The 16,971-nt window shown below is 46.7% G+C and overlaps 1 protein-coding gene across 1 annotated transcript in view; it reads right to left on the minus strand.

The window, feature by feature from the left end:
- Positions 1-13,759: 13,759 nt before the first annotated feature.
- The window catches only part of NQO1 (NAD(P)H quinone dehydrogenase 1), a 54,051-nt gene continuing 50,839 nt past the window's right edge, over positions 13,760-16,971 (minus strand). Inside the window, exon 6 of the mRNA XM_082270045.1 lies at positions 13,760-14,206. Within this exon, the coding sequence (XP_082126171.1) occupies positions 13,895-14,206 (312 nt within the window). The 3' untranslated portion in view covers positions 13,760-13,894. The remainder of the gene's footprint in view (positions 14,207-16,971) is intronic.

A 16,971-nucleotide genomic window follows, 5' to 3' on the forward strand; every position in this document is an offset into this window, starting at 1 on the left:
GCGTGTCTGAGCTGTCAGAAAGCAGGGCCGGAAAGCTGAAATTACACACCGCAGAGCTCCATGAGGAGAAGTCGGAAAGCTGATTGGAGGGAAGGGACACACCCCTCTGCACACAGCAACACGGCTGAGGCTGTCAATCACAGGCTGTGTGCTGGAGCCCCCTTCCCCTGTCACCTTTTTTTCTCTTGGTGTCAGGAAAACTTGTCAGAAGTGACTCATGCAGAGGAAGCAGACAGAAATGACACTGGATTGAAGTGCACACTATAGAGGAATATGCTTTGTTCATATTTCATGTCTGAGTTTTACAACCACTTTAAATAGAAAGGTTATTGTATTATCAGTGTTCTGGAAGGAAATGACACTAATGCCGCAGTGAACAATAATAAATGTATATGTGGAGTATAAACAGTTCTGCTAGCCATCTGTCATCCCCTATTGGACAGCAGATGCTATTTCCGTCTTAAACTGGACCTTTAGAAGATGATAATAAGCCATTATAATAACAAGGCCAGGGCATCTTTCACTTTAAAGTGCAATTGCTAACCACATACAAGTGATGGCAATAAAGGAATACAGGTTACAGGTCATACAAGTAATGGCCATTAGGGGGCACCAACTACATAAAAATAAAATGCCTCTGAATAAGTCATTCCAGCAGTGACCACATGGGGGTGACTGTTAGCAACGTGCTGCTAGTTTTTTTGAGTCGGCTTCTTGATCCTCTTCTCCATCCTCCTTCCATGAAGGGCAGTGCAGTGCACCGCTCTCTGGAGTAACCTGCAGCAGCAGCAAACCTTTTCTACCAGCTACGCAGATTTGGTCTGTCGCGGGGCAGAGGTATTTTTATTGTTTTTAGCAATCTTGTAATAACGTGTTAAATATTAAACAAAGGATATTTTGCTTCTATTGGGACATTTGTATACTCTTTGCAAATATATTTCTGTAAACAGCTCAAATCGACAAATAAAATGTTGAAACTTTTCAGTGTTTTGTTGTGTCCGTGCTTTTACCCTCTTCATGACCAGGACATTTTTTAGCTATTCAGAAGCGTGCTACTTTAAATGGCAATTGCTCAGTCATACAACGCTGTACACAAAATTACATTTATATCATGTTTTTCACACACACACACAGCTTTTTGGTGGTATTTGATCACCAGAGTTTATTTTTTATTGTATAAATGAAAAAAGACCTAAAATTTTGAAAAAAGAAAAAAAATATTTTCTACTTTTTGTTATAAAACTTTTTCAATAAAATCAGATTTCTTCGTAAATTTAGGCCAAAATGTATTCTGCTGCATGTCTTTAGTAAAATAAATAAATAAAAAATCCCAAAAAGTATATTAATTGGTTTGCGTGAAAGTTACAGCAACTACAAACTACCGTATATACTCGAGTATAAGCCGGGTATACTCTAGTATACTCTAGTCACTTGCTCACTTACTTTTTGAAATTGGCGCCGCCCAGGGCCAACATGTCATCGCCCATGCGCCGTCTGTCCGGGAATAGCCAAATGTCTACGGGCTTTCCCGAGCATCGGCGGTGCATGCGCGGTGACGTGTTGGCGCCGGGCAGCACCATTTTTAAATGTAAGGTGCCTCACGGACAGGTAAGTGAGACTCCTCCGCAGCCCCTGCATTTCCTCATGCAGTGCTGCCAGTATGTTACAGGACATTCTCCTGTACCATGTCCGCAGCACTGCATCTCCTGTGCCATGACCTGTACCATGCCCGCAGCACTGCATCTCCTGTGCCATGCCTGTACCTACTGTGCCATGCCTATACCATCACATGTGCCATCTCCTGTACCATGTCCAAACCATCTCCTGTACCATGTCCAAACCATCTCCTGTACCATGTCCAAACCATCTCCTGTACCATGTCCAAACCATCTCCTGTACCATGCCTGAACCATGCCTTTACCTACTGTGCCATGCCTATACCATCACCTGTGCCATGCCTGTACCAAGTCCTGAACCATCTCCTGTACCAAGTCCTGAACCATCTTCTGTACCATGCCCACAGCCCTGCATCTCCTGTGCCATGCCTATACCATCACATGTACCATGCCCGCAGCACTGCATCTCCTGTACCATGTCCAAACCATCTCCTGTACCATGCCTTTACCTACTGTGCCATGCCTATACCATCACCTGTGCCATGCCTGTACCAAGTCCTGAACCATCTCCTGTACCAAGTCCTGAACCATCTCCTGTACCATGCTCAAAGCCCTGCATCTCCTGCACCATGCCCGCAGCCCCTGTGTTGTGTCTCATGGTGGTCCAGTAGCTTCTGCATTTCCCACCCTAGGCTTATACTCGAGTCAATACGTTTTCCCACTTTTTTGTGGTAAAATTAGGTGCCTCGGCTTATACTTGAGTATATACAGCCGTGGCCAAGAGTTTTGAGAATTACACAAATTAATTTTCACACAGTCTGCTGCCTCAGTTTTTATGATGGCAATTTGAATATATTCCAGAGTGATCAGATGAGTTGCAACTAATTGGAAAGTTCCTCTTTGCCATGAAAATGAACTTCATCCCATAAAAAACATTTCCACTGCACTTGTGAAGAAGGCTTCAGGGCGCCCAAGAAAGTCCAGTAAGCTCCAGGACCGTCTCCTACAGATGACTGAGCTGCGTGATTGGGGCGCCACCAGTGCAGAGTTTGCTCAGGGATGGCAGCAGGCAGGTGTGAGGGCATCTACGCGCACAGTGAGGAGAAGACTTTTGGAGGATGGCCTGGTGTCAAGAAGGACAGCAAAGAGGCCACCTCTCTCCAGGAAAAACATCAGGGACAGACTGATATTTTGCAAAAGGTACAGGGATTGGACTGCTGAGGCCTGGGGGAAAGTCATTTTCTCTGATGAATCCCCTTTCCTATTGTCTGGGGCAGCCTTTCTCAACCATTGGGATCATGGGAGAGGGGCTGTCAGATGAGCCTGATCTCCCGATCCCCTGCCGAATTGTACACCGGCACTGTGAGTCAGCTCCGTCAGCCTCAAAAGTAAAGAGAAGAAGAGAGTGCTGTGCTCTCTGCTTCCCCCTACAGTGCAGTACCCGGCTAAAACAAGAAAGGTACTGTGCTACAATGTTTTAAAGAGCTTTATACATATGTGTGCATGTATCCATATGTGTGTGTGTGCCATCAGAACCGCTTTTGTAGGGCTTGTTCGTGATAGCAATAAGGACTGATGCTCCTGAAAAGCAATCCATGAGCAGATCGCTTTTCAGAGCCATTTAACAGGTGGTAAAGAGGCAAGATGTTGTCTCCTCCCTTCCTGTTTTAAGCCCTTAAAGGCAGCATTAACACACTGCACCCGTGCAATACACATAGTTGCGGGGTGGTTGCAGTGCACCCCGGGTATACCTCCAGCTGAAGCCACAGCGTGTGTACCCTCCTCAGATGCTGCCTCTGCAGCTAAAGGGGGAGAAGTTGGGGGTGGTAAAAACAGCTTAACCTGACATGTGAAACAAGTCCTGGGGTCACATCTGTGTGCTGCGCATAGGGCAGCCCTTTCATTTCAATGGGCTTCCCTACCTGCAGAAATGCAGTGAATGAAGTCCCCGAACCTTTTTTTTTTTTAAATTGCACTGCACCAAAAGCACCCAATGTTTGCCAATCTGTGGGCTACCATTAGGAGTTAATGGCACCTCTAAAGAGCCAAGTATTTGTCTGTCAGGATCAAGCGCAATTTTGCGTGTTACGCGACACACAGTAACGTGAACCAAGCCTTGGCCAGGGGTGCCTCAAGACTGAAAATTATTTTCAAGGACGCCCCGACTGGAAAAAGGTTGAGAAACACTGGTTTGGGGCATCCGGAAAACACCTTGTTCAGAGGAGAAAAGGTGAGCACTACCATCAGTCCTGTGTCATGCCAACAGTAAAGCATCCTGAGACCATTCATGTGTGGGGGTTGCTTCTCAGCCAAGGGAGCACACATCTCAGAACACCGCCATTAACCTCTTGAGCGGTATTCCCCAGTGTGGCTCCGGGTTAATTTTCAATACCCCGAGCCACACTCAGGATAACCTCAGAATAACACTCACCTTCCCTGCGATCCCCCGCTGTCCACCCCGCCGTTCTCACACTCTCTCCCCTCTGTCTTGTCTCTGCACCTGTCTTCCCGGTTCCCTTCCCTGCGAGCGTTGCGACGCAGGGGGGTGGAACCGGCGGCAAATTACAAAATGTAAATAAACCAAATGAGATGATACAAAGCTGTGATTGGATTACACTGTATCATCCCATTTCACCACAGGATTTCACCTGGTGACTTTTCTAGTGCCCTGCCTGTGCTTTTCAAGTGCTTTGTGCCTGGAAAATAGAGAACGACCATGGCATCCAAAAAGCGTTCTTTTTGCACAAAAGTGCTTTTAGAGGAACTGGAAAATAGCGACAGCGAAACGGAGTTACTTGAAGAACTGAGCGATAGCGATTGGTGGGAAAATTCGTCATCAGGTACAGAAAGTGATGACAGCAACGATTCTGATGTCTCTTTCTTGCACATAGCTTGTGAAATTTTGGAGGAATATCAAATGATTCTTCAGAATTTCCAACGGAGCGATGTGCCAGAAAGAGACATCAGAATCGTCGCTGTCCTCACTTTCCGTACCTGATGACGAATTTTCCCACGAATCGCTATTGCTCAGTTTTTCAAGTAACTCTATTTTGCTGTTTTCCAGTTCCTCTAAAAGCACTTTTGTGCAAAAAGAACGCTTTTTGGATGCCATGGTCGTTCTCTATTTTCCAGGCACAAAGAACTGGAAAAGCACAGGCAGGGCACTGGAAAAGTCACCTGGTGAAATCCTGTGGTGAAATGGGATGATACAGCGTAATCCGTTAGGATCGCAACTTTGTATCTCATTTGGTTTATGTACATTTTTTAAATTGCCGTTGGTTCCACTCCCCCCCCCCCCCCCCCCCTGCGTCGCAACACTCGCAGGGAAGGGAACCGGAAGGCAGGTGCCGGCATCTGCTGAGCACAGAGCGGGGAGAGAGTGTGAGGACGGTGGGGGATCGCAGGGGAAGGTGAGTTTTAAAATATAAAACCGGTTTCAATGCAAAACAATGTACCGATTTTAGCACAGAAATCCTGACCTAATCAGACCACCAGGGAGGTTAATAAAGAATGGTACAAAAATATCCTCCGAGAGCATCTCCTCCCAACCATCTAATTACAGTTGGGTGAGGAGCAATGCCTTTTCCAGCATGAGGGAGCATCTCGCCATAAGGCAAAAGTGATAACTAAGTGGCTCGGGGAACAAAACTTCAAAATTTTGGGTCCATGCCCAGGAAGCTCCCCAGACCTTAATCCCATTGAGAGAGCTTGTGGTCAATCCTCAAGAGACAGGTGAACAAAAAACCCCACAAATTCTGACAATCTCCAAGCAGTGATTGTGCAAGAATGGGCGGCCATCAGTCAGGATGTGGCCCAGAGGTTGATTAGCAGCATGCCAGGGGGAATTGCAGAGGTCTTGGAAAAAAAAAAAAAAAAGAGAATCAACACTGCAAATACTGACTCTTTCCACAAACTTTATGTAATTGTCAATAAAAGCCTTTGCCACTTATGAAATGCTTGTAATTATACTTCAGTATCCCATAGTAACATCTGACAAAAAGATCTAAAAAAAAATGAAGCAGAAGACTTTGTGAAAATTAATATTTGTGTCATTCTCAAAACTTTTGACCACAGCTGTACATACTGAAATTCACACCACTATGACACTATGCTAGTAATGGTGGTGGTCTGCGACTTATAGCAGGACTGTGATAGGGTGGCAGACAAACTGGTGCTAACTGACACTGACGTTGCTAGTGACACTAATACAGTGATAACACAGTGCTAATGACACTAATGGATGACAGGGGTATTTAAAAGGGCAATCAAGGGGTTAACTGTGTGCCTCATAAGTGTATGTGTGCTGATTTTACTCTAAGGCCCCTTTCACACAGGCGGACCGTTCAGATCCGCCTGTCCGTTTTTTTGGCGGATCTGAACGGTCCCCCCCATGCATTCCTATGGGGCATCGGATGTCAGCGGTGACATCTGACCCGATCCGATCCGTCAAATCTGGACGGATGGAAACCCTATTTTCCATCCGTCCAGCGGATCGGATCGGATGGGATCGGGTGAGAACGGACTGACGGTCCGTTGACATCCGATTTCCCCCATAGAGATGCATGGGGAACTGTCAGCTGTGTCTCCACACACAGCGCGGAGACACAGCTGTCCTCCTGCTGCTCAGCGGGGGATCGACGGCTCGATCCCCCGCTGAGAAAAACGGACTCCGTCCAACGGACGGAGTGTGTGAAAGGAGCCTAAAGCCTCGTACACACGCACAGATTGTTGGCCAACTGATCGGCCAACTTTTGTCCAGTGTTGTTGCGTTGGTTGAAATGTGCTCTAGACTTGCACTGGACTTTTGTTGGCCAACAAAAACCAACTTCAGAAGTGATGTCATGTGCTGGTTTACTTTCCGTGTGTTTTTTCTTCTCTGAGCATGCCCAGTCTTGCTCATCTGATTTTTGTCTGCCGAAATCTGTACTGGAACAATCGGCCGTTGTGTTGTTGGCCAACAAAAGTTTTATAGCATGCACACCAGATTTTTTTTCGGCCGAAAATTTGCAGTTGGTTGTCGGAAGCGTCATACTAACAAGCCGACAATCGGCCGATCGGACGTTGGCCAACAATTTACGGCCAACAATCTGTGCGTGTGTACGGGGCTATAGGCTCTGGCTGTCTTTTCACCCTGAACTCAGAGCTGATTTCAGGGAGAAGAAACCATCAGATTGCTGTACTGTGTGTTTGTAAACACAGAACTCTGTGCTGTGATTGGCCACAGCCAATCAGGTATACAGCCAAAATCATTGGCTGTAACCTGCTGACATACTCGTGCTGTGTCCAGTCACAGCACAGTTCACCAGGGGGCATGCACATGAGCACCTAAAACAAAGGAAGTGGGGCATAATGTACCAGTACGTTGCTGTGCCACCTGCTAGCAGTAAATGTACTTTTAGCAGGCGGTAAGCGATGAGGGCCTTGTTACCTTTTGTTCTGCTTTCATCCCTACAGAGCTGTAGCTTTTTTTTTTCTTTTTAATTACTGCACTACAGCAATGTGTCCACAAGAGGGAGACAAAAAACCTGTGTTCACTACTTGTTGGAACCTGCTCTTGGCCTGATTTAACTACTTGCCTTCTGTGCACTTATACCCCCTTCCCATCCAGACCAATTTTTAGCTTTCAGTGCTCTCACACTTTGAATGACAATTGCGCGGTCATGCTACACTGTACCCATATGAAATTTTTATCATTTTTTTCACACAAATAGAGCTTTCTTTTGGTGGTATTTAATCACCTCTGGGTTTTTTATTTTTTACAAAAAAAAAAAGACAGAAAATTTTGAAAAAAAAAAAGTTTTTCTTATTTTCTGCGAGTAAATTTTGAAAATAAATACATTTTTCTCCTTCACTGATGTGCGCTGATGAGGTGGCACTGATGAGGAGGTACTAATATGCCGCACTGATGAGCACTGATAGGCGGCACTGATAGGCACTGAGAGGTGGCACTGACGGGCACTGGCGGGCGGCACTGATGGGCACTGGCGGGTGGCACTGATGAGCACTGATGGGCAGCACCATCAGTGCCCATAGTGCTGCCAGTCAGTGCTCATCAGTGCCTAGATGAGCAGGCACTGACTGGCGGCACTGATTGTGTGCACTGATGGGGGGCACTGTGGGCATTGATGGTGGGCAGTTAGTGTGTTTTGGTGTACCTTGTGTAATCAGGGCACTGGTGATCAGTGCCCTGATTACTTTTTTCTTTGTCCCCGACGGCTGATCTGCTCTCTCCTTCCTCACACTGCAGTCTCTGTGTGAGGAAGGAGCGCTGGCGATGAGAGATGATCTCATATGTTTACATATGAGATCATCTCTCATTGGACGGTCCGATCACGTGGTGAATGGCCGCTGTGATTGGCCATTCACCACGATGCACGCGCGCGGGGAGCCTGTTTCTGGGAGGCCGTTTAAAAACGGCCTCCCGAAAATGTGAGTCCGCGCTGCAGCCATACTTCGGCTATAGCGCGGATGGGAGGAGGTTAAAGTGTATTTCCACTTTTGCAGCCACACCTACTTTATTTTTTGTTACATGTCCCCATTCAAATAGCATAACTTAAAGCCCAACTCTGGGTAAATAAAAAGGCTTGTTTTTGTCTAGTGCAGTGATGGTGAACATCTGGCACCCCAGATGTTTTGAAACTACGTTTCCAATGATGCTCCACTACACTGCAGGGTGCATGAGCATCTTGGGAAATGTATTTCCAAAACATGTGGGGTGCCAAGGTTCCCCATTACTGGTCTAGGTGAACAATGAGACCACTCCCCTAATACTTTGTTTGCTGCCAACACAGCTCTGACCCATCGAGGCATGGACACCCTTAGACCTCTGAAGGTATGCTGTGGTATCTGGCACCAAGTCGTCGGTAGCAGATCCTTTTAAGTTTTGAGGTGGGGCCTTCATGGATTGATCCAGTTTTCCCAGCATATCCCACTGATGCGCAATTGGACTGAGATCTGGAGGCCAAGTTGATGCTGCAAACAAACCTCTGATGCTGTGGAATTTGGCACCAAGCCATCAATAGCAGAGCCTTTGAAAGAGATGTATGGGATTCAGTTTTTTTTTTTTCCCAATTATACTTACCTAGGTGGATGCAGCATCAGTCCCCCGGTGCCTCTACACTGATAACCGAGCGATCAAACACTGCTGACCGCTCGGTTCTCACAGCTCTGTGAGCAGAAAGCTGCTGACTACCTCCTCCTCGCTCATTGGAGTGCTGGGCTGTGAAGGGGCGAACAGCGGCCGGCTCAGCCTCCAAGGGGCAAAGAGCGGCCGGCTCAGCCTCTCAGCGGCTCGCTGAGAGGCTGAGCCAGGTGTCGCTCCAGGAACCTAGCGGATCCGGACTTCCATTGTCATGATGACGCGGTGCCTGGACCAACTTCTGTGATGTCAGCAGAGAGCAGATTTCAGCCTGCTGTCTGCTGAAAACAGGTCACAGGAGTGCAGAACAAACCACTCCTGTGGTCCATAGGAGATGTACAGCCAAACAAGCTTTGGCTGTACATCTCCTTAAGTTCTGGAAGTGGTAAGGTGGGACCTCCATGGATCTGACTTGTTTTCCCAGGACATCCCACAGATGCTCAGTGGATTGTGATTTGGGGCATTTGGAGGCCAAGTCAACACCTCCAAACAAATTGTGTTCATCAAAACCATTCTTGAACCATTTTTGCAGTGCGGCAAGGAGCACTATGCTCCTGAAAGAAGTCACTGCCATCAGGGAATACCGTTTCAATGAAGGGGCGTACTTGGTCACCAATAAGGTTTTAGGTAGGTGGTAAGTCAAGTGACATCCTCAAATAGGAGGAGCCAGGGTTTCAAGCAGAATATTTGCCCAAAGCATCACACCGTCTTCGCTAGCTTGTCTTCTTCCCATACTGCATCCTGGTGCCATCTCCTCCCCGGGTAAGTGACGCACTCGGCCATCCACATGATGTAAAAGAAAAGGTGATTCATCCGACCAGGTCATCTTCTTCCATTGCTCCGTGCTCCAGTTCTGATGCTCACGTTCCCATTGTAGGAGCTTTCGGCTGTGCACACGGGTCAGCATGGACATCCCGACCACTCTGCGGCTACACAGCCCCATACACAACAAAATTGGATGCTTTAACTCATCTACTTTAGAGACAACATGTTCACTTTCTGCTTAATATATCCCACCCATGCCATTAATCAATGTTATTCACTTAACCCGTCACTGGTCATAAGGTCATGGCTGATCGATGTACTTACCTGATCCTCCACTCCTCCCTGCAGCTTTTGCACCCCCGTGATGTAGAGTTCTGGCATCCTCAAGACAAAATCAGGGTCCATAGCCTGGCTCTGGATGTAAGGGAGCGACAGATCCGGAAAGTAAAAGGTTTCCCCTCTACAAAACCAGCCCCGCTGCAAGGGATTTTTTTGTTTTTTCTTTTTCTGTCCGGAGTCGGGCTTTAAAAATATTAAAACATTTCTGCTTGCTGCAAAATCCTTCCAGCTTTCCCCTTCTATGTAATGTAAGGCCTCAGTCACATGGATGGCCAGCGGGTCGCTAAAAACAGGCGACTTATCTGTGTTGTGAGCACCCACCTACATGGCAGCCGAGGGGGGTCAGTACACACACAGCAGCCAATGGAACTGTCTGTCAAGCGCACCTGTGCCGCAACTGCCATCCAAGTGCTGAGCTCAGAGTCGCAGTGCGCTATTCCAATACAAAATCCCTGTTGTGGTTTTAAAAAAAAATAAAATAAAAAAATGTAGTCAGGAATAGCTTGAGGCTGCTGCACTACGTTCCTCTGAAAAGAGATCCAATGCTTGGGGTGCTCACTGCAAAGAATCACATGTGATTTCCCCAACTGCTCGTGTGTGTGTATAGAGAGGGATTGAAGCGCCATCTAGTGGGCAGTTTAAAGAAAAGTTAGAACTCACAGTATATACACTATATTACCATAGGTATTGGGACGCCTGCCTTTACACACACATGAACTTTAATGGTATCCCAGTCTTAGTCCGTAGGGTTCAATATTGAGTTGGCCCACCCTTTGCAGCTATAACAGCTTCACCTCTTCTGGGAAGGCTGTCCACAAGGTTTAGGAGTGTGTCTATGGGAATGTTTGACCATTCTTCCAGAAGTGCATTTGTGAAGTCAGGCACTAATGTTGGACGAGAAGGCCTGGCTCACAGTCTGTGCTCTAATTCATCCCATGTTCTATCGGGTTGAGGTGCAGGCCAGTCAAGTTCCTCCACCCCAAACTCACTCATCCATGTCTTTATGGACCTTGCTTTGTGCACTGGACCAAATCATTTGGTGGAGGGGAGATTATGGTGTGGGGTTGTTTTTCAGGGGTTGGGCTTGGCCCCTTAGTTCCAGTGAAGGGAACTCTTAAGGCGTCTGCATACCAAGACATTTTGGACAATTTCATGCTCCCAACTTTGTGGGAGGAGTTTGGGGACGGCCCCTTCCTGTTCCAACATGACTGCGCACCACTGCACAAAGCAAGGTCCATAAAGACATGGATGAGCAAGGTGGAGGAACTTGACTGGCCTGCACAGAGTCCTGACCTCAACCTGATAGAACACCTTTGGAAAGAATAAGAGCAGAGACTGCGAGCCAGGCCTTCTCATCCAACATCAGTATCTGACCTCACGAATGCGCTTCTGGAAGAACGGTCAAACATTCCCATAGACACACTCCTAAACCTTGTGGACAGCCTTCCCAGAAGAGTTGAAGCTGTTATAGCTGCAAAGGGTGGGCCAACTCAATATTGAACCCTACGGGCTAAGACTGGGATGCCATTAAAGTTCATGTGTGTGTAAAGACAGGCGTCCCAATACTTTTAGCAATATCGTGTATCTGGCCACATTCAAAATAATTTACATAGGTGTCCCGGCCCACCAATGGTACCAAATCAGGGCCGCTGGAGGAGATGTAGAGGCGGTCTGATCCCAAAAATATCAGTACTCTCCGATTAACTACTTTATGACCGCCTGTCCGCTCTCATCCGATCCAATCCCCTGGACGGATGGAAAAAAGGGTTTCCATCCGTCTGGTTTTCACAGACAGGATCGGATGCGGATATGTCACCGCTGTCATCCGCTGCCCCATAGGGATGCATGGAGCATCCGATCAGGTCCGCCTGAAAAACTGACAGGCAGATCTGATTGGAGCGCTCGTGTGAAAGGACCCTTAAAGTTCCTTGTCCTTAGAAAGTAGCCACAGCCTGAGTACAAAAAAACATATCCCCTGCCAGCATGCCCTTACTCTCTGTGGGGAAAGCAGTGTCTCTCTGCAGAGGTCCAGCATGTCCCCTGATAATAGAAGACCAATAGCTCTGACTCAACAGGGACCTATGCAGCGAGTCCACTGTTTCCCTACTGAAAAGCAAGGGTCCGTCTCTACAGAATGCTGGCAGGGGACAGGCTTTTATTTATTTTTTTACCAATGTTATGCCTGCTTTCTAAAGAAAACAAACTGGGAGACTTAGCACACCTATTGTTCTATTGCATCTGAATCTGGCATTAACGTGAAATCGCCATCCTGCCTCTTCATCTAATCCAATCAGAGAACACTTTGCATTCATTCCGAAAATACATAGCAGTCTGAATGGTGCTGAGCGGCCGCCCTCTAGTGTTAAGAATGTAGCAGAGCAGCCGCTCAGCAGTGGACCCGGAAGCTATTGCTGGAGTAGTTGTGCCTGCTACTGTGATTTCCAGCTGTGATTTCCATTGATCAGGTATGGTCCAAGCTGGATCAATGCAACCGTGTATAAAATATCCTTACCTAGAATTCTTTTTTTAAAGAGTAACTCCACTTTTGTTGAGAAAACCCCTCCCCCCTTTTGGGTGATCTCTGTACATTGCAGGGATTGTAACAAACTTTGTTGCATATTCCTACCTTTTCTTATCCTGAAGAAATAGCTGTTTGTTTCTGTGTGTCCATGTGCAAAGTGAATGGGAGTGATTTTATAATTGTTAGTCAGCTGCTGCACTTGCAGGGCCCTAATGAGAAAAGTGTCAGGGTCAGCATCCCTTTAGACATGATTTCCCTTTGGGAGTCGCTCTCCAAAATGACATTTTTGGTGCAGGGGATGCCCAAAATCTGACTTGTATCTTAGTGCAGACTTCTGGGAAAATCAGTGAGCCAATCACACAAGCAGGAAATGACATTCCTGGAGGGGGGTTGTGTACAGAGTAGGGATCGACCGATTATCGGCAAAGCCGATAAATCAGAGGGCCGATATGCACTTTTCCCGATACTGTATATCAGAATCTGTCCCGGAGGTGACCGATATTACCGATATTTCGGAAAGTGCTTGTACCGGAGTGATGCCTGCAGCTAGAGGCACCACCCCGGTACCGGCATCCATAGCCGAGGGTCGATTGTCTTGTAATGACAGCCGAGCGGCTTCTCAGCCACATCGGTGGTCATTACAGGGAGCGGGAAGGGACATCCCCCCCCCCCTCCCGTGGCTCGCCCTGGTCTCCCGTCCCACCGGGAGACCCGGGAAACCAGCCTGCATGGCCGCCGAACACCCGATCAAAGCCGCATTCGGCTCTGATCAGGTCTCCATGCAAAAGCCCGGAAGTGATGTCATGACCTCACTTCCTGGTACTCGGCGCCAGATTAAAAAAAATGACAGCATTCAAAACAGCCAAACCTGGCGTTTTGAATGCTTTTAAGTGCAGAAGAGGGGGTTGGGGTCTTTTAGACCCCCCAGATCCCTCCACAAGAGTACCTGTCAAATAAAAAAAAAATGTTTTTTAAATGTACAAAAATATCAGCCAATACCGATACGCGATGACCAAAATATCGGTATCGGCAATGAAAAAAATGATATCGGTCGATCCCTAGTCTGCATCCCTTTAGACGTGATTTCCCTTTGGGAGTCTCTCTCCAAAATGACATTTTTGGTGTAGGGGAGTCCCAAAATCTGACTTGTATCTTAGTGCAGACTTCTGGGAAAATCAGTGAGCCAATCACACAAGCAGGAAATGATGTTTCTGGGGGTGTGGTCAGTATACATTCTGTGTACAGAGCGCCTCCAGGCAGCCATATTGCATTTTACAGAAAATTACAGCAGCTGCAGATTGAAAAGGAAAGGGAATTTTTAATAACATTCAATTACAATATGATTTACATCACAATTTTATGTGCTATATTATTTTTTTATTATTTGCTTTTGCCCTTTACCTGAATATTGTGGAACACATTGTCAAAGTGCAGAAACATCAGTCCAGTCAGTAGAAAGCACTGGCCTAGTTTTATTTCCCATGGAATAGTAACAAGCAGCAATATACAGAGAACTCAGAGCCTTGTACAGCCCGCCTTCACCTGACTGTCAGGTGGGAGGGGCTTGCCCATGTGCTGCCCCACGCTGGGCCCATACCGCTCCTTGTGCTTCTCCATCGCCTCCTTCTTCAGCACAAACCCCCCAGGGAAGGTCATGTCAAATTCCTCATTGGGCACGAAGCTGATGGATTTCTCCTCCCAGATCTTGGCCAGACGAGCCTCCCAGGCCTCCAGGATGAGGGTGCGTTTCTCAGGAGGTGTGTGCGCGATGCTGTATCCGATCTGAGGTTCAAGTACCTGGAAACCACAGAAGCTCAAGACTCCTCTCTGTGGGAGACACAGCAGGAGAGTCAGCATGGAAACCGTCCACAGTCTAGATGGCACAAGGCCAAAGACTAGGCATTGATTTACAGCAACATTGTACAAAGAAATTCCACGTTCCAAGCACAAGGTTACATATAACATTTGAATGGTGCCATAGGCGGAACATCAAGATATAAATAAAAAACATTTCTTTAAAACAAAAATTACACTAATGACTACTGACTTGTATTGGTGCAATTGGGCGTGGCCATTTATTAATATTACCGTATATACTCGAGTATAAGCCGAGATTTTCAGCATGTTTTTTCATGCAGAAAATGCCCCCCTCGGCTTATACTAGAGTCACTGTCTTTTTAAAAATGGCACAGCCCGGCGCCGATGTGTCACCGCACATGTGCCGCATGCCCGGGAAAAGCCGAACGTGTACGGGCTTTCCCGAGCATCGGCGGCGCATTCACGGTGACGTATTGGCGCCGGGCGGTGCGATTTTTAAATCGAAGGCGCCTCACCGAAAGGTAAGTGAGACTCCTCTGCAGCCCCTGCATTTCCTCATGCAGTGCTGCGGGCATGGTACAAAACATTCTCCTGTACCATGCCCGCAGCACTGCATCTCCTGTGCCATGCCTGTACATACATTGCCATGCCTGTACCTACTGTGCCATGCCTATACCATCACCTGTGCTAGGCCTATACCATCTCCTGTACCATGACCTGTGCCATGCCTATACCATCTCCTGTACCATCACCTGTGCCATGGCTGTACATACTGTGCCATGCCTGTACCTACTGTGCCATGCCTATACCATCACCTGTACCATGACCTGTGCCATGCCTGTACCATCACCTGTGCTATGCCTATACCATCTCCTGTACCATCACCTGTGCCATGCCTGTACCATCACCTGTACCATGCCCTTACCATGACCTGCGCCATGTCCTATACCATGCCCGCAGCCCCTGTTTTGTGTCTCATGGTGGTCCAGTAGCTGCTGCATTTCCCACCCTAGGCTTATACTCGAGTCAATTTTTCCCACTTTTTTGTGGTAAAATTAGGGGCCTCGCCTTATATTCGGGTCGACTTATACTCGAGTATATACGATACATAACATTACAAATACTTTAGTTCAGCCACAAAGCTCGAACTAACCAAGTACACATACATTACTTATATACTGAAAATATGTAACTCAGGCCAAAAAGCCAGAATTACCCAAATTTTTACAATATTATAATCCCCCATTACAATAGAAACAAAAGAAATAAGACGAGCCTCAAGGGCGGGAGGGAGGGAGAAAATTCCTTCTTCTGCTCCGGCTGATTGAAATTCCTAACGGATTTCACTTTTTATAGGGAATGAAATGGACTCAAGGTAGCTAAATTTGTTATTTTCATCCAATTAAAGGTAAGTGTACCTTAACTGACCAATCAATTTTGCACCCCTAACTGACCAATTAACAGGCTTTGTTAATGACCAATTAAAAAGCACAAATTATTTTTCTGTCCTGCCATGGCCCCACACATGCAGAGCGCTTACTATGACCCACTCTGCATTTTCATTCCTTAACCACTTCTGGACCGGAAGGATTTGCCCCCTTAATGACCAGGCCATATTTTGCGATACGGCACTGCGTTATTGTAGTGGACAATTGCGCGATCGTGCAACGCTGTACGGAAAAAGAATTGATGTCCTTTTTTTCCCACAAATAGAGATTTCTTTTGGTGGTATTTGATCACCTCTGCGATTTTTATTTTTTGTGCTATAAACAAAAAAAGCGGCAATTCTGAAAAAAAAATATTTTTCACTTTCTGCTATATAACATTCCCCAAAAAAAAGAAAAATTAAAAATCAAATTTTTTTTAACATTTTAGGCCAATTTGTTTTCTGCTACATATTTATGGTAAAAATAAAAATTTGATTGGTTTGCGCAAAAGTTATCGTGTTTACTAACTACGGGAAAGATTTATGTCATTTTTGTTTTGTTTTTTACTAGTAATGGCGGCGATCTGTGATTTTTTATCGGGACTGTGACATTGCAGCGGACAGATCGGACCCCTGACTGACATTTTTGACACTTTTGGGGCTACCAGTGACATAACTGCAGTAATCAGTGCTGAAAAATATGCACTGTTACTGTACTAATGACACTGGCAGGGAAGGGGTTAAAAGAGCGGGTGATCACAGGGTTAAATTTGTACCTAGGGGAGTGATTCTAACTGTGGGTGGCGGGGCTTGCGAAAGGACCATAGAGACCTGTGTTCCTATATAGAAGGATCACAGGAGCTCTGTGGTCATTCCAGGGAGAAGGACGGTTGGCTGTGTTTACAACAGCTGACCGTTGTTCTCTCTCAGCGGGGAACGATCGCGGGTGTCAGGCGGCAATCGGAGCCGTCTGCTCTGTGCATCAGCTTCCCCACTGACGAGCATGGGCGGAAGCGTGCCGCCTGCGGTGCACGCTCATCTGCTAGCTGCCTGCCCGCAACTGATGTAACTGATGCAGCAGTTTGCACAGGAGCGGCTGCCTGCCGCAGTATAACTGCGGCAGGTGGGCGTAAAGTGGTTAAAGTGGACTTATCATCCCTTTACAGGTACTTATCACTGATTACTTATGACTGTGCCTTTATCTGCTTTTCTCGTCATATACAGTGCCTTGAAAAAGTATTCATACCCCTTGAAATTTTCCACATTTTGTCATGTTACAACCAAAAACGTAAATGTATTTTATTGGGATTTTATGTGATAGACCGACACAAAGTGGCACATAATTGTG

The sequence above is a fragment of the Pelophylax lessonae genome, assembly GCF_965119305.1.
Source record: "Pelophylax lessonae genome assembly, chromosome: 10".
NCBI classification, from domain to species: domain Eukaryota; kingdom Metazoa; phylum Chordata; class Amphibia; order Anura; family Ranidae; genus Pelophylax; species Pelophylax lessonae.